We start from the raw sequence: 27638 nt of genomic DNA on the forward strand, positions 1-27638 counted from the left end.
TGTGAGAAAATTTTTAAATTGTCACATGTCCTTTGTTTCTTTGATAGATCGTGTAGTCTCAGAACTAAATTCCACTGTTTACTCTCGTTCCCCTTCAAACAGACTGTTTCAGATACAAATGCTAACATCAACCGTAGGGTTTTATTTGTAATTTTATATTTTCCTTCCAAGCGAGGTAAAATAGTTCATTTTGTTTATTTTAGTCAATAATTACGCAGTGCAATTATATACAATGTATAAAACGAGATTTAAAAAGGGAGAGTTAAAAAATATATATAAAATACATATTTGAAATTTAGAATGTGAAATAACTAAATTCTTACACGGATTTTGATTTAACTTTCAATTTCTTGAGAAAAGACCATTATTCTTTGAAATGAATATAGGTATTTTTTTTATAAATTGTAACTTCGCTTAATCCTAGCTATGAACTTTTTTAATATTATCTAAAATTAATAAGAAAAAATTAATTATTTCGCTTACAAGCAAAAACTTACAGCCACACTATGTTTTGTATATATATTTATGTATGTTACGTTGAAATGAATAGGTACATATACAAACTAGCTTAAGTTAATACTAATAATCATTAAGCGCTTAGTATAATTATTATTTAAATCTTTCATGATATAAATTAACCCTACCTAATTGACTCGTGTAACACAAACTTAACAAGGAACAACTCTCCATGTTTATAAAAGCGGTCTCAAAAGCTAAGTCGCCATACAGTTCTGCACCGCAACTTTGGGTGTCAAAGTCGAAGACTCTAACCTAACCAAAATAATAGATGTAAAGTATATATACACTTTTTTTTGTTTCTTTGCTTTGGGGACTTAAATCCTTAAACTGATTACATCGAAAGCTATCCTATATTATCAGAGAGCAAAGAGCAACCAATCTTAAGCTTAAGGCGCAGAATTTAAGCTTAATTAAAATGGACAAAAAAAATTATACATAGTTTTTATTATGTCCATTATATCCTTAATTTTTATAAAATAATGTTTCCCACCACACCTCAGTACTTAAACATCGCGATATAAAATCCCGCTCGGAAAAGTGATACCATTTCCATGTCAGTCTGTTTTGTTTTTAATAACGTCAATTGTTATCTAAGATAAGAATATAAAAGAAATTCGAAAAAATGTTCAATACATATATAACAAAGTGTCATGAATTTTCTTTTACATTTAAGTAATGCTGTTGTTTTCATAATATTTGATACAAAAGTTGGTTGTGTTTCAATTGCAATAATCTACATAAAACACTTCTCATACGAATGGCATGCCGAGCATCTTATTCTATAACGGAATTGTTGTCAATTTCGCGAATTGACGACTTCCGTAGAAGTGAGGGGACGCAAATTGTTCGTACTACGTAACGACTTTTATTCGGGCGTCAATTGGTAATGAACACGACAGCGGAAGGGGACTACCTACCATTGGCCACTGATAGAATGTACCTACATCTATATGCATAACTATAGTTTTTTAAGATAACATTTGTTCATCTTAGAGAAGAATATGTTGTATTTAAATAAATCTTTTAAAAAAACAGTAAAGTACAGGCTGTATATCTTACAGTGGCGTAAACATTGTCGTCTATGAACGGTGATACATAGCATCACTTAACCCATTTAGCAGTCTGCTTTAAATAAAAATAAATTAAAATTATTAATTTTGCATAAAATCGGAAAAGCAAAAAAAAATACTGTACATCCACTGCGGGGCAGAGGCGTCCTCTTCTCTTAAAGGTTTGGAGCTTATTCCACCATGCTCTGTTACGGTTGGTGCTACATAGTGTTAGACATGCAAGTTTCCTTATGACGTTTTCTTTCACTGCAGAGTACGAGATGATTATAACCACAAATTGGGCATATGAAAACTCAATTGTACTCAACCGGGCTCGGTTAAGATATACATACTTGTACACTGCATAAGATAACATTTCACAGAGGGATAATATTTGTGGATGGGCAAATATGGCGGAAAAATAGGCAGGTAGTCTGACGCCAACCTTCCATAGTAATATTTGGTGGGTTAGTTTGCTGCCACCATACGAGTGACTGAGGCGCTTTAATGCTTAAGAGTATTGTATATGAGTGGAACAAAAACTCCCTTAGTCAGCTCCTATGACCAACTTATCCATTTTAAATTTCCTCCCCTCTATTTCGTTCGGCCAGAACCAAAAGGATATTTTTTTATAATTTTGTTATAAATGAGTAAGTAATACTTTAGTTAAAAACATATATTATTCACTTCGTCAACAAAAGAAAGAAACAAGTTATTGTTACTATAAGAGAGCATAACGCAGTAAAACCAATCAACAACAAAAAAATGTCACAAAGAAAATGCTAATATTTTATGTTATAATATAATATTTTATTATTACAATCCTTTCAAAGCAGTAGCGTCAAAGAGTATAATAAATTATTTTGTAAGGTAATAAAACCGAAAAAAGATTATAAAGGAACATTTGTTTACGGTATTACATTTTATGATCATTTGCAATATTTGCAAAAGAAAAAGTTAAATCTTCATTCCTGGACTATTGTTTGCCTTAAAATAGGTTTGGCCTTTTTTTACAGCATAAGAACAAAAGATAGAACAAAAAATTACTTTATGGTACTGTCGGCCATATCGAAATAGTACCGTGATTTTAATCCGGCTTTAGTGAAGCCGTTACCCAAAATATTGTAATATATAAAGCTATAGATTATGACTAGACAAATAACGAATGTTATGAATTAATTAAAATCAAACTAATTTTACTAATTTATATTGTGATTTTATTATTGTATAAAATTATAAACATTTAAACACATAGAACATTTCATCCATATCAAGTTCAATATAATCGATAGTTACGATCAAATTTGGTTCAACAGACGTCCCTCGGCGTTTCTCTTCCAAATATAATAACGAACAATAAATAATTAAACGAAAAACCTAAACATACTTTAATAACTAGAAAGTATCAACTGGTGGTAGAGCTTTGTGCAAGCTCGTCTGTATTGTATTACATTATATAACCGAAGTCCAGAATATAGCTCTTCAAAAACAAACGCCCAAGTCTATGCGCAAGCGCCGTTCGTATACCCGCATCTCGCACCCTTTTTTAATCAACCTATGCATATCTACTAGCTGAAGTACTAACGTGCGTACAATTAATGTTATTTGCGACTCAATTGTTATCGCAAATAAGTTTTAATTACCATTTACAGTAATTAAAAGTAGTATTTAAAATTGTCTGATAAGTTAGTCTTTTTGAAACATTGATAAATAAAACGAATTAAACAAAACCAAATTAATGATAATCAACAACATTCATAATATGTTAGTTACATTTTATTTATTTACAAAACATCTTTTTTTTATATGTATAGACTAAAATTATTTCAAAAGAGTTAGAGAAGTATAGCCTCATTGTCTTTGTTTTTCGTTAGATTATATAGGCGGACTGGCAAACGGGCCACTTGATAGTAAGTGGTTAATACCGCCCATAGAAATGTTAACCATCCCTTACATCGCCAATATACCACAAACCTTGAACTAAAAAGATTGTTTTTTTTTTTAAGTTATATATGTACCCAGCTACCCACTTACTACAAAAATGTTTGAGTTCCATACAACATAATATAGGGTATTTCTTACAATATTTTCTTCCACCGAGCAAGATATAATACGGTACAACGAAGCTTAGCACTTGAAAAGCCGCGTGTATTACCTACCGGGGCCAATACGGCTCATTAAAAAGTTATATTATAGGTACGACACATTATATATGTCATTTTTTATAATTAGTTTTTTTATTAATTTAGGCAGTTTATTATATTAGTTTATATTTGGCTGTTTATAATTCATCTCGTGCTTTTCGGTGAAGGAAAACATCGTTAGAAAACCTGCATGTGTCTAATTTCATCGAAATTCTGCCACATGTGTATTCCACCAACCCGCATTGGAACAGCGTGGTGGAATAAGCTCCAAACCTTCTCCTCACAAAGGGAGAGGAGGCCTTAGCTCAGCAGTGGGACATTTACAGGCTGTTACTTACTTACTTTTACTTACTAGTTAATTTAGGAATCATATGTTTACTTAATGTTAAACAACATACACATCATTTTCAGAACAAAAAAAAAACATTTAATTACATATCTTAACAAACGATTGTAAATCCGGCAAAATACCGATGAATTTTATGTGCTAAGCACTTCTGATTTAACTCTTACGAGTACATAGCATGATACAATTAAAATAAAAAGCCATCCTAGTGGTTCAGCTCCTTAAAACGTTTCTTATCTTGATTCAATTATTAAAATGTTCCTTTGTAAGTATTCTTTAATTACAAGATTCAAATTAATTTATTTAATGATTTTGTTTATTTCTATAAAACTACACATAAGTACATCGATTTTTTTTTTCAATACATACATACATACGAACATATTATATTTATATAACATATGATAATATATTTATGTTAGACAAAAATCAATACTTTCACAAACAATATGTAAGTAGGTAATGTGTCACTGAAATTAAACATCACGATTTTCCCTGAATATGTAACTTTATTTTATCCAAAAACTGCTATTGGTTGATTGGAAACCCGATCACATTGGTCTAAATTTGCTAAGAGGAGGAGTCGTACGAATGGCTCGATTTCATTGGCGTATATGAATACCCCACCTCACTTGAATGGTGGGAGAAATCAACCCCATGTTTATTTTTGTTGTTAAAGTCAGTGAGCTATGAGCTTTCAATGCGTGTGCTACATCACACACAAACTGTGCGTTGTTAAAACGAAACAACAAAATATAAATATTAAAACATTTTTTATGATTAAAGCTTGTGTTTATAGTGTTTTGTGGACTGTGTTTGATGTTTATATTATAGAACGGTTACTGTGCTATTACAACATTGTTTTTTTCGGAGATGGTAGTCCTGTAAGTATAAATACGTAGCTATATTAAGATTTATTTAATATCTAACTATTTACTGAATAATATTTGAAAATTGGTAATATAGAATATCAATATAGCAATTTAAATAAGGTTAAGTAAAATTAAGAAGAGAAAATAAGATTAGTCTGAACCTAAATAAAACAATATTTAATGAATTTTGAGTCAATTGTTACAAAATGTTTTGTTTAAACAAAATAAAATTCAAAGAATATAATTGTAAGTAGAGTTCAGAGTAGGAAGTAAAAAGTTTAAGATTACTATAATCGTTTAACAAAAGTCATTTTTAGTCAGTAAAGATATATAGTATATATATATGTATAGTATATGTATATATCTTTAATCGTTATTTTTTATAGACCATACCTTTTGTAAATAGGAAATGTCTAGCTATTTGAATGTTTCTTACCAATCTCATGTATCAGATACACTATTATATAATTAAATATTACTTAAGTTGTTGATTAAATAAATAATAAATTACTCAACTTGAAAAAAAAACATTTAATAGATGTCGAACATTTTCTAACCTAATCCCCTCTATTGAAGTACATTAAAAATCAACGGAATTTTACAGTTGTTAAAAGCATTTAAACTTTGCAAGAACACACAAAATTTCGATTGCTTAATCAAATTCTTTCAAAATGGTTAGACCTATGACATCAAAATAAGGGTAAACTATATTTCTCTCCGTAATTTAAAGTAAAATATTTAAAATTGATTGACAAAGTTCAGCGGCTCTTATAGAAAGATGATTTTTAAATCAATTTATTCAAAGTATAAAATCAAACAGTATGTACCTAAAGTTTTCTATATCTTTAATAAAAAAATTTTAAGCGGCTTAGAATAGTAAGTAATAAGGTAAGTATCTACATACTATATTCAGACGACATTTTATATCCAAAATACTGACAATTATGATGAATGGCAATATGAATTACAATTAAAACAATAATTTAAAAGAATGTCTTTATCTGTAGACAAACAAATATATAATCTGTTTACGGCAAATGTAATGCTAACAACAGCCAAGCTGGGGTGAATTGTGGTAGGTGTTGGAGGGACAGTAATTGAATTTAATTGAAGCCTATTGAAACCGTGACGCGTCTATTGCTTCTGAATAATAGCGTGGAGCATTAAGAACTTTCACTCAAGTAAACTCGTAGATATTTTCTATACAAACATTAAAGAAGTATTTAAGTTTAATAAAACTTATTTATAAAATAATTTTCAGCGAAATATTTCATCCACGGAAGATCATACAACATTTGAAAATGTGAGAAATAATTTGAATTTAACCAATTTTGTCAAAACAAATTTAATAACCAACGTCTAATTACATTGCGTAGCTAATAAAGCCGCTAAATGCCTTTTTTACCAAAAATAACTACCTAAGGGAAAATTGTCTTGAAAAATGCATTCGTCTTTTCCTTCCCTGCCCTTAGTACAATTGTTAGATCCTCGCGTAGCTTATTTTTAGTTTGTTTACTGACACTAGGCTACAACAAATAGTGGCCCTCTTCTTTCTTTACAAGAATTTCTTTTAAAAAGCGATTTATCCAATTAACGTCAGCCCCTTCAGTAGGCAATTCTGTAGCAATTGGCTTAACGAGCTTGTGAAGGGGCGTTTTATAGGGTGTTACATACTATTTAACATTCGCTACGTAGATATATATAAAGTTTATGTAATTATTTTTACAAGATTTGTATTAATATATATTTTTTATGAATTGAATTGAATGAAAAAAATTGTAAGTAGTAGTATGTAGAACAGTAGGGAACAATTGATGTGAAAATTTCTTTAAATCATTTACATTTATTATTTTTGATGTTACCAATATTTTCATATATTATAAATAAAATTATCAAGATACTATTTATTCGTAAACGATAAAAATAAGTCGACAACATCAAATTAAAATGTATATTACAGAACAAACCGTGCGGATATGTCTGACGGGCCAGCATCAGCGGAATGGGACATCAATGACGCCATAGTTCCCAGGGTCACCAGTTTCGATACGTTCGGAGAGTGGTGCGACGGGCACGTACGCCGCGTATACCCGCCCGGCTGCGAAGAAGCGAGGAGACATGCTTCAGGCTGGGCCATGCGGAACACAAATAACCACAATGTACACATATTAAAGAAAAGCTGCCTTGGTGTGCTCGTCTGCTCTACAAGATGCCGGCTACCTGACGGGTCGAGAGTTCACTTGAGACCGGCTATATGTGATAAAGCCAGGAAAAAGCAACAAGGTAATTATCTTGTTAAGGAAAATTATTATAAGGTTAATTATTTATGCTTAATAACCTAAAGTAATTATTAGGTAAGTGTTTCAAGTTATTTTTGCAAATCAGCAACAATTATAAAAGACACTTAGACCTCTGCCGCTACAAGATCTGTCGCCCCGGGCATGTCCCTAGAGTAAATACGCCACTGCCCAGAATATTTAGTACTATAACTATAATATATAGAAATTTTAATAAAATTAATTTGTCTCGAGATGCCAAAAATAAGCTATATTTTTTTTATAGAATAGGTAGGCGGATGAGCAAATGGACTACCTGATGGTAAGTGCTCACCACCACCCACAGACATTCGCATTAAAAGAAATGTTAATCATCGCTTACATCGCCAATGCGCCACCAACCTTGGGAACTTAGATGTAATGTCCGTTATGCCTATAATTACATTGACTCACTAAAACCGGAACTCAACAATACCAAGTACTGCTGTTTTGCGGTAAAATATTTGATGAGTCGGTGGGACCTAACCAGACGAGCTTGCACAAAGCCCTACTACCAGTAAACCGTAGTACCAACCTACATTGTGTTAAGGAGATTTAATACCATCATTCTCGAAAAAAAGCTTCCTCAAATAAAGTACTTACATAAAAATTTTTATCAGGTTAAAAGTAATTTTGTAAAACCAGTCTTCCCCGAACTGTTTTATACTCAAACTATATCTGTTCTTTATTTAATAGTACAGGAAATTCAAAACTAATATAATTTAATACAATTCGTAAATTGTAATATATGTTGACTGCTAATGCTATCTGCTTTAAAATATAACAATAACTTTGCTAGAAACAATGCTACCGCAATATTGCGCTTGATCGAATTAAATATTTTATTTTAATAAAGTAGTAGGTATTCAAGTAATACATTTAATTTCTTTCTCTCTTATGTGCTTGCGTACCTATTGTATAAAATTGATCCGAAACTTATCCTTATTTTTATCACAGGTAAGCCCTGTCCAAACAGGCTGTGCAATGGCGGGCGTTTAGAAGTTCAACCATGTCGTGGTCACTGCGGCTACCCTGTTACACATTTTTGGCGTCATACCGAACACGCCATCTTTTTCCAAGCGAAAGGATCTCATGACCACCCGCGGCCAGAGGCTAAAGGAGCCAGTGAAGTACGAAGATCGCTCGGTGCAGGCAGAAGAGTCCGCGGCCTCGCTTTGCTACTCGCCAGGGACGCAGCCATCGCCGACAAAATAATAACTGTCAAACCGGATAAACACATGCAACAAAAACTCAACATCCACCCACAACCGCCGCCGCTTATTCCTGATAACCAAAGAAGTAAGTAATTGGCTTTGTAGTTTTTTATTGGTGATTCCTCTAAATGTCATTTAAAAAATAGGTTTATACAAAGTCTTCATAAGGTAAAAGTAGGTCTGTCTGCTAAAATGCTGTTATTTTTATCTACATAATTAAAATTATCTTGAGAAATGTCTCCGTATCTTAATAACTTTTGTTCTCATATTTACCAAAAAACGAGTATTGACTCTTCATTTTGTGTTAAACAGCTCTTACCTGTACCTGTGGACCGTTCGAGTGTAATTGCCGATGGCGGTCCGACACTGCTGCAGAGCCTTACGCAGCTGCCGCGTGGTCTCCAACAGATAACCAGTCATACACAGCCTACGTGCCTCCAACACAACCAGCTCAATCACTTCAATTAACTCAAACATACGATCCAAGTGCCTTACCTGCCGATGACATATTCCATCCAGAAGAGATATTCCAACTTGACCAACCAATTCGCCTCGATTTTCCAATCGAAGAGAACACGCTAGAATCACCACCCACGTTCGCGGATCTAAATAATGAAAATTCCAGGCCCGAAGACGCGTACTGGTTGGAATGGCAACGACCCGCAGGTGGCTCGGAATCCAGCGAAACACCTTCACCCGAATTATTTGGTAATCACTATCAACAAGCTGAATCATACTGTGATCAACAATCTTACGTCCATCAAACATATTATCCTGAAGAGGCTCAATACTACCCCATGCAACACGTGAAAGATCCTTCGCCGGTCATGGAGATGCAAGACCAGCGGTATTACAGATACGGACAGGACTGCGCCCAAAACCACTTAGACATGCAAGGGTGGAACTATTCCGACTGTGCCTTCAACACACACGAAGTGCCCGAATGCAAACAATATTACGACGTACATCCCTCACCAACCGTCAACCCGTTTAATTCATTATTATAATAGTATTTTTTATTTAAATTTGTACATATTTGTTGTAAATTGTAAATAGACTTGTTATTTTATCTGTAATTATTATTTAAGAAATGTTTGTGTTTCGATAGAAGAAAAATGATTTGTTCCTTTAAGTTAAGGAGCCGATGATAAATAATTAATTGTTAATCAGTGCAAAACTTAATTACTTTGGAGGAGTACACTGAATAAATAAATAAAAAATGTTTTTATAAAATCGTCTATTTATTGTATATAAAAATTACATTAAAATTGTCAATTTTACATTTTTATTTTCTAACGATAAAATTGGTCACTACAAAATAGTCCATAAAGCGATCACACTGTAGAATTATTATGCATATGCAACTTTGCAAGCCGTCCCTTAAACTGTCAAACACAATAATTATATTAACAATTCCAATATCGGCTGTAATTGCAATTTGCGTCCAGCGCAAATTCGATTCGGACTCACAATGTTGTCAATAATCCTTTATTTACAATAACAACTTTTATAACTTTCACCGATACTTTAATAACAAAGAATACAAAGATACATTTTATTGCGACGTCGTTGTTACCATATAGCTAAACCAATCACAGTACCGTGTCATTCTTATCAACTGTTCATCTCCCCTACCGCCTACTCCTCACAGTGTTACGATCACTCTTCGAACTTCATATTGCTTACCTGGGCCTTGAGAGAGGTCAACAATTTTACCAATACAAAGCATTCTTATGTAGACCAAAATTTTGTGATTAAAATTACGTCCTTAATAATAGGCCCTAATATAATTATTAAAATTAATGTTGCCATATTAAAAACCATTAACAAGGGGACTGAGGAGAGCACAGCACGCACTATCACAGCAGTCGGCAAAGCCGAGCGATGCCTCTAACCATATTTAAAATAAACAAGTTACATCTTGTATTATCCTAAATCAGTTTAGAGACACTTTTAGCCCCACGTCGGGCGCCACATTTTAAGGCCACAAACAAATTTTAACACGAAGCATGCTCCCGTTAATTTTTAATACAACAAACATTGAAATTTGCGCTTCAGATTTCAATTTTATTATAGAATATAATTGCTAAAACAATCTATATCGGACGCAAAAGACTGTGCTTCGATTAATAGTAACAATTATTATTAACCATACTATGAGACAGCTAAATTCGTACTTTTATCTGAAAATACTACTAATGGTGTTGTGTGGAAGCTATAGTAGTCGAAGATTTAAAATTGAAGCGAGATCGATTGTTAAGCGTTTTCATTCGGAAGCCTACACACAAGATAATTCTTATCGATAGGACCGAGGTCCTCTATATAACCGCTATGACTTAGGTATCAAGATAATAGACTTATAAGGACAAATCTTAGGGATCAATGCAACTAACTACAGCTGTATTTAGACACGAATTTTATAAGAACAATATATTTCACGTACTCTAATTATATAAACGTAACTATGAGCAAAATAAAGACGAGTGTTAATTTATATAGTATTTTTTGTGCTACAAAACAATATGATATCACCAATAATAATATAAGATTTATAATATAGCTATATTTTTATGATCTTTTGGACAATAACATAAGGAACAAATATAAGATACACCACAACACAAATTAAAAATATCAATAAAGTATGAAGTTGTTGACGCAAAACAAATAACGTCCTTAAACCTTCAGAAAGACTAAATAAGAATTTGTACTATTAAGAAGAAAATCACACGAGCGAAAACAATTCGAGCAGAAATATCTGCAGGTAATTTAAATCCGAAAAAAATAAACCGCACTCACTTGACTTGTTATATACAAGTTTCCTAAAAAAAAAATTAAATCTTAATTCCAATCATTACCAAAATATATGAAAATTTATTATAATTCTCATTACATTTATACAAAATATACGAATGTCAAAAAAGATAATTTTGCAATTCTGTGTTCCATGTTATGTTTTAAAATCATGGAAGACGTCACTTAGGTGGAAACATTAATAAAATGTTCAAAATGATACGCACTTTTCAATTCTTACGTTTTCGATATATTTATGCGTCGTTATAATAAAAATTAACGTATCGAATCAAGTCTATTATTCTAAAAGATAAAATCGACTCTCGGTCGCCTTGCAATCTTAATTTAAAAACGACAAATGAAACGTTCAGAACAGATTCACGTTTTACATCGCACACATAGCAGCGACCACTCCTTAGATTACCGAAACAATATCACAAACAGCTTCGGGTCTCCTGATGCTCCTGTGGCGAGCTGGCGGGTCAGCCTCGCGCAGGGGCCGGGGGTCAGGGCGCCGCCTCCTCGGCCAGCTCGGGCGCCGCCGAGGGCTCACGTGGCTCTGCCCCAGGGTAGCGCCCCACGCTACACTCCATGTCGGTTCTGCAAATTTTTGAAATTCTATCAACAAGTTCGGAATTTCAGCCACCCCGACAATCTAAAGTCTAGCTAACTACAAGGGTTCATAGGTACTTTTCTGACGTACGTGTATCATTGTCAATTGACTCCGGAATTCGTACCCTGACGAATCCTGTACCCTGACTCTCAAGATCTGAGACGTATAAGCTATCAGATCAAAATCATCAGAAACGTATTTTCTGATAACATCTGATATTATAAAAATGACTTTTAAACTTTTTGTAAATTTACATAACAATAAAACTCAGTTTTTTGTGACTACACTTACACGACACTCGCTGTAGACATTTGCATCTTAGCCGATTGCCAACGTTCGCTGGACTCGATGGAATCGAGCTGGTCCTCTGGTGCGAGGCTCGGCAGCGGCCCGGCCTCGCTGGTGGAAACGGGAGACTCTAGGTTGATAAGGGTTGCCGTCGCGACTTCCACGCGATTCACCTCGTCCGTGTTGGAACTTGTCGATTGGCTGGTGTCCAGCGACTTTTGCATGTCTGAGAACAACATTTTTTAAATATGAATTGAACCATCCCGATACATATTAAATATCGCGACTCTCCTCGATAGGAAAATGACTAGATAATTTGTTACATGTAAACATTAATTAACAAATAGACAAATATATTAAGTAGCAAAACCAATCGATAACAAATAAATGTTAATGAACAGAAATGGATGGATGAAGAGTAAAAGCAAAGACCTGGGGCATGCACGTAGGTCAACCATTTCTTGAGCGGCCGGTTGCCGCTGAACACGGGCAGCACGCTGCTCCTCATTGATTCTGCAATGTAATCTGCATCTGCGCGTGCGCCAGTGTTACAAATACGTTTACATGCGACTTAAGCTATTCTATGCGGCTCTAGCTATAAGCGAGGACAAACTAATTGAGTGCTTTGACATCTACAACTAATAGAAAACAATATATGCTAAGTTTGTTCTGAAACTCGTATGAAATATACGAGTATCACGAAAGATATGATTTATAAATGGCTTTTTCGTTCAAAATTTTGTTGACAAAACTATTAAAATAACACTCTAAAAGTAGAAAAATGAAGGTATTCTTTTATATTTGTGATCTCTTTTTTCTTAACATATAAGGAACCACAGAAACGCCATTAGTATGCAACTGGGATGGTACCACATTGGCCGCCATTTATAAATGTTTTCTTTATTGCTTTTACAAACTTTAATTACGCTACAAAATCTAAAACTATAAACAAATTTTACTATATTACCATAATACGTAAGCATATGATACATAACAAAGACACGGAATTGCTGAACAAAAGTGTATGCAATTTTGTATTTATACAAGTCACTCTAACGGTCAATAAGGCAAATTATGTGAAAAATATACATGTGTGTGCCTTATCGTTAGTTGTTGTCTTTGCAGTCGAGTGCCTGGTCTTATAACTCGTTGTATTTACAAGGATGTGTGTGTATTACCCTGCTTGTGTTTTTGATCACAGCAAGACGGATGTGGAAGGTGCGGCTTCAACGGCTTTACACGCACGCGGTAGAAGCGAGAGCCGCGAAGCATTTGGTAGCGATTTCCACTCTGAAAGATAAATAAAATGCAATTGAAAAAAAGTTACCTAATAAATATTGTTATAATCTCCTCCTCTTGAGGAAAAATTTGGAGCTTATCTACGCTGCTACAAAAGATTTTGGTGGATAGACATGTGGTAAATACAGATTGGATGGTTTCATCTGGTACATTTCTAAGGATGTGTTCCGTTCAAGAACGAGTACAATTTAAATTACATGCAAAAATGATATATAGATTAATCAGCTGGGATGCAGCAGATGGGAGCGTTTCGAGATGTTTTTGCAGTTGTAATAGTGTAATTCACACAGTACCTAAAACCGAATTAAACCAGTTAGCGCTAGTGCCTTGTATACATTGCAAACATATAAGAGATGAAATAATATGAGAAGTTTTAATATTAAAATTTTACCTTCTTAGCGTAACAGTACTCCTTCGATTCTACCGTAGCAATTGCATAGAGTCGTCGTTCACTCTCGTTCTTCACTTGTATACTCAGATCGAGAGCAGACAAACAGTCGCCGTGGACGAAGTACATTATCGATGCTTCCTGAATTTAAAATCGATTTTAGCGTCACTCATCTCCACTTTACTCGTAATATACTTTTTAAAGTTTATTAATAATCAACTGTAAAAAATATATCAAATAACACCCAAAACTAAGCGAGAAACTAGGGAATATATATTAAAAGGCCGTCGAGCAGTCGGAGCCCGCACCTGCAGCACGGTGTAGTTGAGGTGCTGCGGGTCCCACAGCACCAGCACGGTGTGCCCGGGCAGGCACGACGACAGGCTGAGCGCGCCGCTCGCCAGCCCCAGCGGCGTGTGGCAGCGCGCGCGCCGCGGGCGGGGGGGGGACCTGCGCGCGCACAACGTCAAAGTCAAAAACCTTTATTCAATACAGAAGCGTTACACTCGCTTAGTGATTGTCATAAATCTACCACCGGTCCGGAAATCAACACCTCAGACCTGAGAAGAACCGGCGACAGAAACTCAGCGGGTTTTTTTTTATATCTCATTTCTTTACAAGATGTGCAATACATATACAACACTAGCCAAATTATATATACCTTTTTTTTTACTTTGAGTTAACCCGGAGGCGATCGTTTCATTCCCAGGGTGTGCAATCATTTAAAAAAGTCATCGGATGTGTCTTTATATTATATTATAATATCCTTTAGCACACAAGCGTCCCTTAACGATTCTTTTAAATTTCACAATTGAATATTTTTGAACGTTTTCTGGGATCCTGTTGTAAAAGCATATACGTTGTCCCATAAAAGACTTACTAACCCCGTGTAATCTGGTAATAGTGGTTGTAAGTTTATACTTGTTCCTGGTGTTAACAGGGCAAGCTCCAGGCCGAGCGACGTACCAAAATTAAACAATGGTAGTGAATCGGTAAATCAAAAATTTAAATTGAGAACTTTCTGCTTCGATCTGAATTATTTTATTCGACCTGAATTATTTGTAGATTTATTTAATTACTTAAAGGGCTATTGTTTACTTGTTTTTATAAAAAGCCATTTACAATAAATTGAACGTTACCAGAGCCCATCCTGTATAGCAACAATGGTCGTTCGTCTTTTTCACTCATTCTTATAAATGCAATTTGTAAATCAAAACCTAAACTATCCATCTACCTGCCGTCGCTATTCTCGTCTTCTCTGCTCTTTTCAGCTTCATCGCTCTTCTTTTCCAGCTCCTTCTTTAGATCAGCTACCTGTTGCTGAAGTAGAGCTTTTTCATTTTCAAGAGTTGCAAACTGAAATATTTAACTTCACTATAAATACTCACAAATCACATAATCTAATAAACATTACATACTTATTTATAGATTTCCATATAAAAATGTAATAAATGTTTAGTAAGTTACAAATTATCATATTTTTAATAAGAAGTATCAGTGGTAAGATTTTGTGCAAGCCCGTCTGGGTGGGTACCACCCACTCATCAAATAATCTACCGCTAAACAGCAATACTTAGTATTGTTGCGTTTCAGTTTAAAAGGCGAGTGAGCTTTTTTTTTTTTTTTTTATAGAATAGGAAGGCGGACGAGCATATGGGCCACCTGATGGTAAGTGGTCACCAACGCTCTTAGACATTGGCATTGTAAGAAATGTCAACCATCGCTTACATATCCAATGCGCCACCAACCTTGGGAACTAAGATTTTATGTCCTTGTCCCACCCTTCAAACCGGAACACAACAATATCAAGTATTGCTGTTTTGCGGTAGAATATCTGATGAGTGGGTGGTACCTACCCAGACGAGCTTGCACAAAGCCCTACCACCAGTACCCTACCACCAGCTAGTGTAACTACAAGCACAAGGGAATATAATCTCCGTTCCCAAGGTTGGTGGCACATTGGCGATGGCATGAATGGTTAAAATTTCTTAAATCGACAATATCTAGGGGCTGTGGTGACTACTTAACATCAGGTGGCCCATTTGCCTACACATATAACATAAAAAAAAAATGAATAAATCAAATCATAGAATAGCACTGATCTATGATGGAAATTACAGTCAAATGTAAACAAACGCACTGAACTTATGTATAATATTCTATTAATGCAAAAACCTTAATAATCTGTACCTGAGTTTTCAATAGGCTGTCGTAATCATTAGTCTCTGGGTCGGTGAGCTGCTGTATGGTATCGCGATACTTGCTGCACTCACGCGTCAACATCTGTTCTCGCTCACGCAACAGTTCCAGCTGTCGGTCCTTCTCTGATAGCAGACGGCGGGTGACATCGTTTATCGTTACCTGTAAAGTTCGAACATAGTATATATTATTAAAAATAATATCAATCATACTTTTCAAAACAGCTTACAAACAATAGTTATCCAACTTCCACGACATACAGCAAAGTTTTGGATAGGAACCGTTAATTCTGCAGCACAAAGAAATAGGCTAAATGTATGTAACATTACGATGATAACAATAACTCTAAATGTGGTAATGAAACCTCTTTTGAAAGAGTATATGCGAAAAAAAATACATAAAAATAGTGTTTGATGACGATATAAATGGCGTGCGGTTCCGACAGAATAGGAAAACCACTTCATCTCAAAGTCTTAAGTGTCGTAAGAGACGACTAAGAGAATTATTCTTAAATGCAATCATCAATCGAAAACGTGAGAGCCATTCCATCAGCAAAAACATTCTCAAAAATGTAATATAATAAATAATACTTAATATAATAAGGTATGTATGTTATTAACTGTTGGATTACCAAAAAAATAAATAAAAATCTGCCAAATCCTTTTTTCATGTAGTTTAAAGACTGACATTCCCTTATAAATAGAATAGGGAACAAACCTGTTTATCTGCTTCATATTTCGCTTTCAACAGCGTCGTCTCCGCACTTAACTTCTGCTCGCACTCCTCTTTACACTTCTCGACGGCCTCTTTGACGGCTTTCTCTTTTTCAACTTCGGCGTTCTCCTTCGTCTGCATTACGATGGCGTTGTGATTGCTTATCTCGATGACGTCCGTACGTTCGATCTTCTCAAGACTCGACTCCGATGGCGATCGATCCATGTTATTTGTCAGAGCCACGAGACGGAACCTGAGAAATTATATATGGAAAAAATTAAATAACATGATTACGATTTCTAATTAGGATAAACCACACTATATCGTGGATTCCTATATGACGTAAGAAGAGTGAACTCAATTTATAAAATTAGCTAATTTCAAATAAAACTTCAAAAATAATCTAAAAGATACTAGACAATTTACCTAGATCTCAATGACTCTATCTCGGCTTTGTATTCCAAGTGCATTTTTTCTTGGATTTCTTTTAGATCTTTTTGTTTTTGAAGCTCGACTTCTTCCAATTTCTTCTCAAAAACTTTTAACTCTGCGCGCGTTTTTTCGAGTAAATCTTTAGTACTTTGATGATCATTCTCTAATTTTTCTATTTCATTCTGATGCATTAATTTTAATTTATCCGTTTCTTTCTGTAAATTACAGATAGCATTCTCTTTTTCATTAATAGCTGCCTTCATATCGCTCAGTTCTAACTCATGGTCTACGGTCAGCCTTTGAGTTTGCTCACGAAGCCTTATTTCTGCTTCTTCGTTATTTCTCTCCCATGCTTCAGTTATTGATTGAAATATGGTTTTTGTAAACTTCTTTTGCTCTTCAACTTCATTTTTAAGCTTGACTAGTTCTTCCTTTATCAGAACTATATTTATTTTGCATAAACTAAATACTTGTATTAGAAAGTCTTGTAACTTTTCGATATTAATTTTTTGAGTATCCATATTGTCCTAAAGAAATAAAATACTACATCAAAATAAAAAAAAAATGTTTTTGCATGAAAAAATATCGCATCTATAAAAAGGATGAACGAAACGAAGCATACAATTCAAATAAATAAAAATCTACGAGGAACTTATATTTGAAAAGAAAAATCTACACTAACGCTATCTGGGGCCGGCGAAGACAGGAGCAACGAAAAACAACTAGTTACGCGACCACACAGATAAGGACATGACAAAAAGGTTTTAATCAAGTTTTATATTCAAATATTAAAATATTATCTAATAAGAAAAACAAATTAAAAACTTTAAATGTCGTAACAACTTATCTGAGTGGAAATTTTTGTTATATAAGTGCACCTGTCCATCGCGGCCCCACTCCATGCTGGAGGGTAGGGACTCTTCGATATAAAACTCGGAGTTGACAAACTCGTCCCTAGGGCTGGTTTCCGGTATAACAGGTAGAGTTCGCACCTCAGTGACGGTCGAAACGGCCATCGTGTCCGGAACGCAAGTCGTGGAGATGTCCATCTTTTGCTTCGACCCACTCTGCCGACTAAGTTTCTCGAAATCTGTATCAGTCTCCGATTCAAAATCTCTGCGGGAATAAAGAACTCGTGGTTACTCAAATATTGCGTATCTATTGATATAATAGATAGAGCACACCAGTTCCAGGTTCCAATTATAAAATATAATATTTTGCAGTCCTAATTATAGACCCAAATAAAGCTATTTGTTTATTTATTTTGAACAAATTATACATATCTTAAACAATATATACCATAGTAAATACATTAGTATAATACTGTGTCGTAGCTACAAACGCCCGCCAATTCGACAGCACATTTATTTATTATTTGTTCATTGCAAACATAACAATCAGGTCTTTGAGCCTAGCTCAGAAATCAGGGACTTCATTATGCTTTGTAACTTTGTATGTGAATAAAGATTATTTATTATTATTATTATTATTATAACAATCAAATATCATTTAATTTAACAAAATATAATATATACATATGTACATCTAAATAAATATACTATAAGGGAGGGATGGGGTAGGAAGGAAAAATAAGTTAGGTCAATGTTATATTGATCGTTTTAGTAATGATTCAGTCTCATCATAGCCCAAATTGAGAAGCCAGTTGGTCATTTGCATTTTACATTGGTAAGTCGTAAGTGAGAAAATATTGTTCTTCTTATTTATTCTATTATATAGAATGATCGAGTTAAGTTCATTATCGATATCGTAAGGGATAGAGTTTTCGAAACATGGTCAAATCTGCCTACCGTTAAAAATCTTTCATTTTGCTCGGTTATGACAGACCCTAATAACAAATTTCAATAATAATAAACTTTTTTTCTACAAAACGCCTAAAAAATATTAAGAGATATTATTTTCAAAAACTGTAACTATATCAAATACATTTTTCACTTTTCTTGTAAAATAATATCTAATACGTAGCTAGTACATTACATGTGGCTATGACGACGCTTTAACCCTTTAACCGCCTAGGTCGAATTAATCCGACAAATATTTTCGGGCCCATTTCGCCTGAGTCGTATATTTACGACCAAAATAACACTGATCGTTTTATCAGCTTTTTTATTTAATTACGCTGTATTTTATCAAAAATATGTTTACATTAGGTAAATAGTTAACTAAGCAATCGCTTACAGTTTAATACACTTTAGCCTCTTAATTAGAAGTCTTAAAAATAATGTCCAAAGTTAGAAGAATTACTAACATTATTTTTAGAAAATTGTATTGTGTGTTTCGATTCACTGTGCCGGGCGCTGGGGGCACGCCAACAGATATGAAGTCGGGCGGTTAAAGGGTTAAAGCACACAACACAAATACATACTCAGTTGGAAGATATAGCGATAAGGCTGTCAAAGTTGTATGCTTATTCGGTTGTATACATGTGTTATGTCATTTTTTTAATCTTTTTGGTGTTTAATAATGTACATTCTATCTATGTATCTACTACCCGTTCAAGTCAAAAAAAAATTGACATTTTTAATGTAACCAATTCGTAAATGTATAAAATATACTTAAAATAGTTTGTGGTATATGCTTACAAGTTTTATTATATGGTAACACTCTTTCTTTTATTAACATTAGTTAGGAAGAACAGTAAGGATTAATTTAAAATTGAAGTTAAATAGCTTTAAGAAAAATGAGTTTAGGGACGTAGTGTAGGTAACATTGACAGACAATAGACACGGAAATAATAAGAGACATTACACTTTAATGATAAAAAGCTTTCACGCTTATTTTGAAATAACTATGTGCTCGCGTTACGTAAAAGCGTTGCTATCTGTACTGACTGGTCTGACTGACCGTTACATCTCGTTGCGAGATGTAATCTCAGTAACAGTAACAGTAACAGCCTGTTAATGTCCCACTGCTGGGCTAAGGCCTCCTCTCCCTTTTGAGGAGAAGGTTTGGAGCTTATTCCACCACGCTGCTCCAATGCGGGTTGGTAGAATTCACATCTGGCAGAACTTCAGTGAAATTAGACACATGCAGGTTTCCTCACGATGTTTTCCTTCACCGTATGTTAGGTATGTTACCAAAAAATCGTTTGGGATCCAATACTGATATTAAATTTAATATTACGATTTTTAGTGTGTTTTGTATATTCTATATAAACATGAAGACAATCTAAAAATATGTAAATACACTTTTGTTTGTGTTGTTTGTTTTCAATTTTTTTTTTTTTTTATAATATCCTAAATACGTACTTCTCAAAATCAACTTGAACATCCACATCTTTTTCTTCATGTTCAGATGCATTTAGTCTGAAAAATACATCTTTATATAATATACAAAAGGCAACGTCCTTACATCACAAACTATTATATAAATAAAAGTAATATTTTTGGAAATTTCGTTATTAAAGGTGGCATTTTTCAAATCGAACCATCAGACAAATAAAGATTATGTTCATATACGTTTTGGGATTACAAAAAGGCATTGCGTTGTAAACGCATTCATTTATTATTAACACTCTCCAGGAACTATAGGTACTTTTAATCTTTTATAAAAAAACAACTAGAAAAATGAATACAGTGCTAAAAAAAATAAGCATTAACACAACAACAGCTCACCTTTGCTGAAAGAATTTAACAATAAGCTCCATATCATGCTTTGGAACATCGGTTCCCAAATCCGGGAAGGAATCGGTTATAAATTCAACATCCTCATGTGTGAGCTTCGGCAACTTTGCGTCGAACGGCGGTGGCGCTTGTGTCGCAAACGGCGGAGGAAGGTCCGTCATACCGGGAAAGAGGCTCTTAAGGAAGTGATCGTCGAAGTGGGTATTAAACTCCTGACGTCGATTAACTTCTTCTTCGTGAATTTTTAGTAATTTTTCAGCTAAATCCGTTGCCCACTAAAAAAATAATGAAAATGAAAAAAATAATTGCAATTAAAATTCAATATTTTCGTTCAATACGTCTAAGAATAGAAGCTGACGTATGCGGCTACAAATTCGAGCAAGAACCGATGAGCTTTTAAGTGCTATTTTGTGTTAATAATTTATTCATCTCACGCTCGGCGGTGAAGGATAAAATCAAGGCGCTCGGTGCAGCTGCGACACGTTGCCGAACCGCCGTAAGCGGCTGTGGACTGACCTTGAGGTGCGCGCTCGAGAAGGTCCGGCGCCGCGCGACCTCGTGCACGGCGCGCACGAACACTGCGGGCGCGCGGTGCAGCTGCGACACGATGCCGAAGTACCGCGCCAGGCGGTTGAAGCACTGGAACGACAGCATGGCGTGCGCGTCCTGCACCGACATCGAGTTCTCGATCTTCAGCACCGCTCTGCCAACGAACAAAATATTAATGCTTCCCCAATATATTTGTGTTGTAACGATTATTTTAGAGGCTACAGACAATTTGTTGATTCTTTTACTGGAGTAAACTATTATTTTATTTAATAAGGTTCTAGTGCATTAAATATTATTTTTAACGAAAACTATTTTTTTTAAATGGCTTACTCTAGTCTAGCTTTTAAGTTATGCGACAGTTCTTCTTTAGATTTCGTGATGCGCCGTCTGATTTCGACCAGCTCCTGATGACCTTTTAGTAACTTCTCTAGTTGACGCCAATGCGACTCCACCAGCGTGGGAAGCACAGACGGATCACAGACAGTATTGAGTCGCTCTCGATACTGCGAAAACAGATTCAGCTTGATATAATAAGAATAATTTATTTAACAATTTGCTATCTAATCTTAACCTCACCTGAATGAGAGAAGCTGCTTGATCACGTTGATCTCGCTCGATTTTTTTCACGTCACTTAGCAGCTGGTCTAATCCATACAAGCGGTCCTCGATACCTTTGATTTGCTTCAAACCATGCATGTTCGCATACTCAAGTATATGATACAATTCAGCTTCACGTTCTTTTAAAGGCTCAGCATCGATCTGAAAATAAAATGTTCTTGTTAGGTCATATCAGTAGGAAGAAGAAAGATACATAATATTTGAAGTGAGATTTGTTCCTTACTTGAATTTTCACTGCACGTGTATAGTTATATATAGGTCTAAAATATAGCCTATTCCAATCGCAGAAGACTGCACTAAATCTTAAACTTGCCTGAATACTATTTTAATAATTTCTGATCTTTGAAAATTTTCTGATTACTAAGGTTTCCAAAGTTTCGATGACAACTTCACCGATATTCAAGACGCAATTTTTTTCTCGAATCCATAATGAATTTTCATTATGGATTCATATACCATTCTCCATCTCAATCAATGATATCGCGTCAATACAATGCCAGAGTTGTTTATTTGTCTTTAATCCCCTTGTGGTTGGAATAGGCCATAGAGGTTTAGTTATGTTGTGTTGCCATATAAAAAAATATATATAAATAAGCCTTACCAAAGCCAGACCCTTCTGACAGTAGTCGAGAATGTCTTGCAGTGAAGCTTTATTCCCTTGAGCAAGTATCCAATGCAATAATGTCGGTTCATCCTTACTCTCACAGGAAGGAGCTTTAAATGTTACCCCCTCATCTGAATCTTCAATAACTTGACCACCCTCTGACGAAGTCGCGCCATCATTACTAGTCGAAGTATTCCTTTGATCAAACACTAAAAAAAAAGTACATAGTTTTATGAGCAATGCAAAAAAAAAAATTATGACTTGTAATCACTTTGTTTAAATACTTATATACTTCATGCAAACTAAAACTGCAATTCATAAATAGCTATAATTCAATGTATATTATATTAGTTTTGTTTTTCAAAAAAAATAATTATAAAATATTTATTATTTTAAATCGTTTTTGTTTACTAATAATAATAGTCGTTGCAGACCGATTTCGGAGGTTTTATTTGTTTACTATATATAATATATTATTTTTACTATATATATATATATATATATATATATATATATATATATATATATATATATATACATAATATACATATAGTATGATCAATATTTATACATATGCGTCAAATGTCGGCCTCAAGCTAAATAAATTACCATATTTTAGAAGTTAAAACAAGGGTACATTGTCAATATTGACTTCCGCTTAGTTAATCACCTTTAACGCAATATTTAGTCTTTCTGTGATTGGAAAGGCCTTACATTCTTGATATTTGAAATATATTTTTCTTACCATCCTCCTCTGATAACTTGAATACACCAGTACCAAAATCAGCAGTTCTATTTTCAGAGCTGCTTCCCAATGCCGGATTGACGCCATAATGATGACCTTCGAAATCTGTATCTTCAAAAACATCAAAAGCAGAAAACCGGTGAGCTTCTGCGTTTAATTGCAGTGCCGAAAGTATTGGAATTTTTCCTAATGACTCAAGCACATCATTTAATCTGCAAGAAAAAATTATAAAAGTTAAACATTTATACCCAAATGATTTTTGCTCAAGAAAAAATAAAGAAGTTGTTATGAATCACATCAAAAAGTTTATAATTTGATAACCTTTTAAATAAAACTGGTTAAGGATGCTCTAAGTAAAAAATGTATGTGCCATTTATTTTATTTATTTATACTCAAAAAAAAACTTTTGTAAACTTAATTTATAGTGGTCATTTTAAACAAATTAGACTATATGGTATTTTAATTTTATTGTGAAAAGATTGTATTCGGATGCGAGATTTAACACACAGCATTTACTATTTATACAAGTAATTAAAACCACACCTCAAAATATTACCACCATTATACTACAGGAAACTAATTTAATAACTTACGTATTTAACTTTTCATGATATTCTTCCTTTTTTAATCTATGCTTTCTAAAAGACTCTTTGAAACTTTTTGACCTTTCACAGAATTCATTAAATATATCTTCCAAATTTGCAACAACAGCTGCCCAACCCTGAAATAAAAATAATGAATGAAAATAAAAAAAATAATACATAGTGTAAAAACAAAATTTATTTGTAATCTGTATAATATTAATTTAAAGGACCAATTACATTTAAAGTCCTATGACTACATCTCATCTCCATCATCATCATCATCTTGGTCGAGATCTAAAATAATCTATGATATTCCGTATGGAAACCCGAAAAAAATCATGTTTTGCATCATTATACACTACAAACATTGATGTCATATCAATGTTTGTAGTGTATAATACTCTATACTCAACATAACCCTCCTAGGTTATGTTGAGTATGTCAAGCAAGCGTTGTGAGGAAATCTGCATATTTCAGATAAAATTTTGCAATCTCTGTATTCACTAATCTGCTCAGAAGTTGCAGTGTAGGAACAACTCCAAACAATCCAACGAAATGGAGAGAAGTCTAGTGTTAGTACATGCACAAGGGACATAACATCTTAGTTCCCAAGGTCGGTGGAGCATTGACATTGTAAAGAATATATAATATTTCCGACAGTACCAATGTCTATGATGGTGATCACTTAACATCAGGGCAACCTGATTTGCCAGTCTACCTACTTGAAAAACTTTTTTTAATTTTATGTAAGATAAATTCAATTTACCTGATGTTGTAAATGCTGTTCAAGTACTAACTGATCACAACTCCTGGATACATCATGAGCGAGATTGCTGAACTGTTTTGCTAAATTAGCACATGATATAACTGTTTCTAAGTTGCGTGGAAGTGAGCAACATTTCTCAACTGCACTTTTCAGCTCTGCCACTGATTTCCCATCAAAAGCACTTCGACTATCGCTTCGAAATTCACCTGTACTCAATTCCACTATAGGACTGAGATCGCACACTGAAATATTGATGAAACATTTTAACAAGTTAAAAGTAATAAATATATAATTCATCTGATCTGATCTCTATTCTCTAGAGATCAGTAAAATACGTAAAAGGAATTACTTTGGAAAAAAATTTAGATAAATTATTTATAAAATTTATTGTATCTATATAGATTTTACATATTATAATATGTATAATGTGTAAAATCTGTAAAATATTATTATTGTAATTTTTGTCTTTTTACTATTTATTGTTTTGTATTTATGATCCCTGTTTGGTTGAAATAAATGTTTTTTTTTATATTATTATTATATAAAGTTAGTAGAAATAAATATGAAAAAGTGGGAAAAATTGAATTTAAAGGTACAAGAGGAGCATAGTAGAAGCTTTATTTTATAAGTACAGGAATTTTTGACTATTTAATAAACTAATTTAAGAGAACTATGCTATAGTATTTATCATCTATGTACTTTGATCCACTGCCTCGTTGGTCCAGTTGCTAGATATAGAGCTGCAGACCCTGAGGTCCTGGGTTCAAATTGGGTTTTTTTATAGAAAATTCTCAGTAGAACCCCGGAGTCTGGAAGTTGGAAATGTGTACACTCGTGCCTCAAAAGGCCGTTAATCTTACACCTGAACTCTTTTCAATTGTGTCGGATTGCCGTCCCATCAGATTATGAGAGTTAGGGAATAGAGAGTGAACCTGTGATTGCGCACACACTTGTGCACTATAATATGTCCTGCGCAGTTGGCTAGTCTCTCTTGAGATTAGCCGCCTTTACTGATATGAGTCCAGAGTACATTATTATAGATAGAAATGTTATTTCTTATTTAATTTGACAGTACCTTGGCAAACTCATAAATTTAACTGCCCTCAACATTGTAGTTAAAACACACTATTTATTATTCTATATTTACACACATATAAGTTGTATATTATATTAATATTTGCAAACTCAATTCTTACTTACTTGATTGCTGTAAATGGCTTTCCTTTACTGACGGCTTACTAAACATGTATATAGGATTAGTATCTGTACCAGCACTGTAGGAAGATACCATGTGATCTGACTGCAAAACTTCTCCTCCACTTACGAGAAGCACAAGAGAAGATGCAGGAATCTTTGTTTTTCTTTCTATAGCTGTTTTTAAGCTGGCAACACTGTAAATTTATATTATTAACATAAAACTATGGATAAAATACTAAATAATAATCATTTTTAGCCTGTACTACATAAGAAGGTAATGGTGTATTTGTACTAAATCTAAAAAAATCAATCTTATTTAAATTACAATATATAACAAAAAAGAGTAAAAATGTATTTATTGTTCAAGTTCTTATAAGGCTTCAAATATAGATTTATTAGAGTATTCAGTTTCTTCATTCTTTAATTCATATCTACATTTTTTATTATAATTGTTTTTTACCATTTATTGTTTCAATAAAAAATATATTTTCTTATTACATAATTTACTTTTTATTATAGTTTTTAATTAATTTCATGTTTAAATTTTCTTAAAGTTCCCTTACCTTTGTAAAGTTAGATTCATATCATAAGTGGTCATTTGACCAGCATCTACATGGAAAACGTAAAGCATGTTGGGTTTTTTTAACAAAACTTTTTCATTAATTACTCATGTAAATTTATATATCCATGTTTATTCATATCTACAAAGTAATAAAGCTGTAAAAAAAATATAATTTACAAGTTATACTTATAAAATGTGTTAAATCCTAAATAGATGATATTTGTTTGGTAATAGTATCAATTAATTTTAATGGTACATCATAACTCCAAATCTACTAATTATAGAGAATAATAACAAAATTATGAGCTAATTGTGTGCAAATTTACCTTAAATAATCTTAATTATCTTTGTGACCTCAAACAACTATTTAATAGAGCAAATTAATATTAGTTACTTATCTAAACCGTATTTATATTATATAATGTATTTCCAAAATGTATAGAATCTAAGTTTTGAGACAGATACTATATTTTTATATGTTTAGATATATTACAGCAAGCAAAATCTGCCCAAAAATAAACACAGACGTCATAAATATTAAACAAATAAAATCGATAGTATCCGCTTATTTTTTCAAAAGTATCCCATATTTCACTAAAAATTCACGGAATAAGACACATATGTAATTAAAATTTAATAATATTAAGATTGACCATCAAAATGGAACGTGTTATTTTTTTGCGTTCAAACAACAAAGATACAATACTTACACAAACAACCATGAAATTACCCGATAATCATTACATATCTAAATAACATTTAACGTAATCGGATAAACGAAAGGATTCATTTTATTATACCATGCATTTCAGTAGCATTGCCAACGACATAACGCACAACACAATACTGATTTTTAATAATAATGATTTTTTATCATAACACCACCATTGCTTGCACGACGTAAACTAAACTCAGCTGACAGCGACAGTGTAGAACAAAATATCATCAACATTGTCGCTGTCTTTAATATGTTATTATCTGTTATGTTTTTTAAATAAAATGCTTATTTTCAAAACGAAACCAATATTATGAATTTTGGACTTAGATTTACTAAAATAACAAAAAATGTCATTATAATTTTCATACCGCGAATATCATATATTTATTATATTTAATTAATCTACATACAAAATGTTACAATTTTCACTATAATATTTTATTGTGAAACAAATTAATGTTAAAATGGT

The 27638-nt window shown here is 33.4% G+C and overlaps 2 protein-coding genes across 3 annotated transcripts; one reads left to right on the forward strand and one right to left on the reverse strand.

The window, feature by feature from the left end:
• The first annotated feature begins 4931 nt into the window (after positions 1-4931).
• Positions 4932-9466, forward strand: LOC126781106 (transcription factor glial cells missing 2-like). The gene is made up of 4 exons (XM_050505928.1): positions 4932-4942; positions 6891-7213; positions 8203-8544; positions 8772-9466. The coding sequence occupies exons 1-4, from the start codon at positions 4932-4934 to the stop codon at positions 9464-9466; spliced, it is 1371 nt and encodes a 456-aa protein (XP_050361885.1).
• Positions 9467-9687: 221 nt separating this feature from the next.
• LOC126781159 (RB1-inducible coiled-coil protein 1) lies at positions 9688-27360 on the reverse strand. 2 transcript variants are annotated; one of them, XM_050505995.1, is made up of 23 exons: positions 27162-27360; positions 26453-26606; positions 25893-26083; positions 24693-24934; positions 23936-24063; positions 23343-23554; positions 22595-22806; positions 21952-22134; positions 21706-21878; positions 21343-21529; positions 20818-21101; positions 20452-20508; positions 18178-18301; positions 17180-17712; positions 16757-17006; positions 16031-16201; positions 15075-15196; positions 14149-14290; positions 13844-13981; positions 13332-13443; positions 12586-12684; positions 12157-12379; positions 9688-11852 (listed from the first exon to the last, which is right to left on the reverse strand). In XM_050505995.1, exons 2-23 carry the CDS (start codon positions 26518-26520, stop codon positions 11759-11761), a joined length of 3945 nt encoding a protein of 1314 aa, XP_050361952.1. In that variant the 5' UTR covers positions 26521-26606; positions 27162-27360; the 3' UTR covers positions 9688-11758. The 2 variants fall into 2 exon arrangements, with proteins under 2 accessions (XP_050361952.1, XP_050361953.1); XM_050505996.1 differs by lacking the exon at positions 12586-12684.
• Positions 27361-27638: the final 278 nt, after the last annotated feature.

The sequence above is a fragment of the Nymphalis io genome, chromosome 3 (genome assembly GCF_905147045.1).
Source record: "Nymphalis io chromosome 3, ilAglIoxx1.1, whole genome shotgun sequence".
In the NCBI taxonomy this organism is placed as follows: Eukaryota; Metazoa; Arthropoda; class Insecta; order Lepidoptera; family Nymphalidae; genus Nymphalis; species Nymphalis io.

Coding starts and splice junctions, on each gene's coding strand:
- LOC126781106 (XM_050505928.1), top strand. Junction 7,214..8,202: donor AGCCAGGAAAAAGCAACAAG/GTAATTATCTTG, acceptor TTTTTATCACAG/GTAAGCCCTGTCCAAACAGG. Junction 8,545..8,771: donor TATTCCTGATAACCAAAGAA/GTAAGTAATTGG, acceptor TGTGTTAAACAG/CTCTTACCTGTACCTGTGGA.
- LOC126781159 (XM_050505995.1), bottom strand. CDS start 26,520: ATGCTTTACGTTTTCCATGTAGATGCTGGTCAAATGACCACTTATGAT. Junction 21,102..21,342: donor TCTCGAGCGCGCACCTCAAG/GTCAGTCCACAG, acceptor TTATTTTTTTAG/TGGGCAACGGATTTAGCTGA. Junction 14,291..15,074: donor GACGAGAATAGCGACGGCAG/GTAGATGGATAG, acceptor GTGCGCGCGCAG/GTCCCCCCCCCGCCCGCGGC.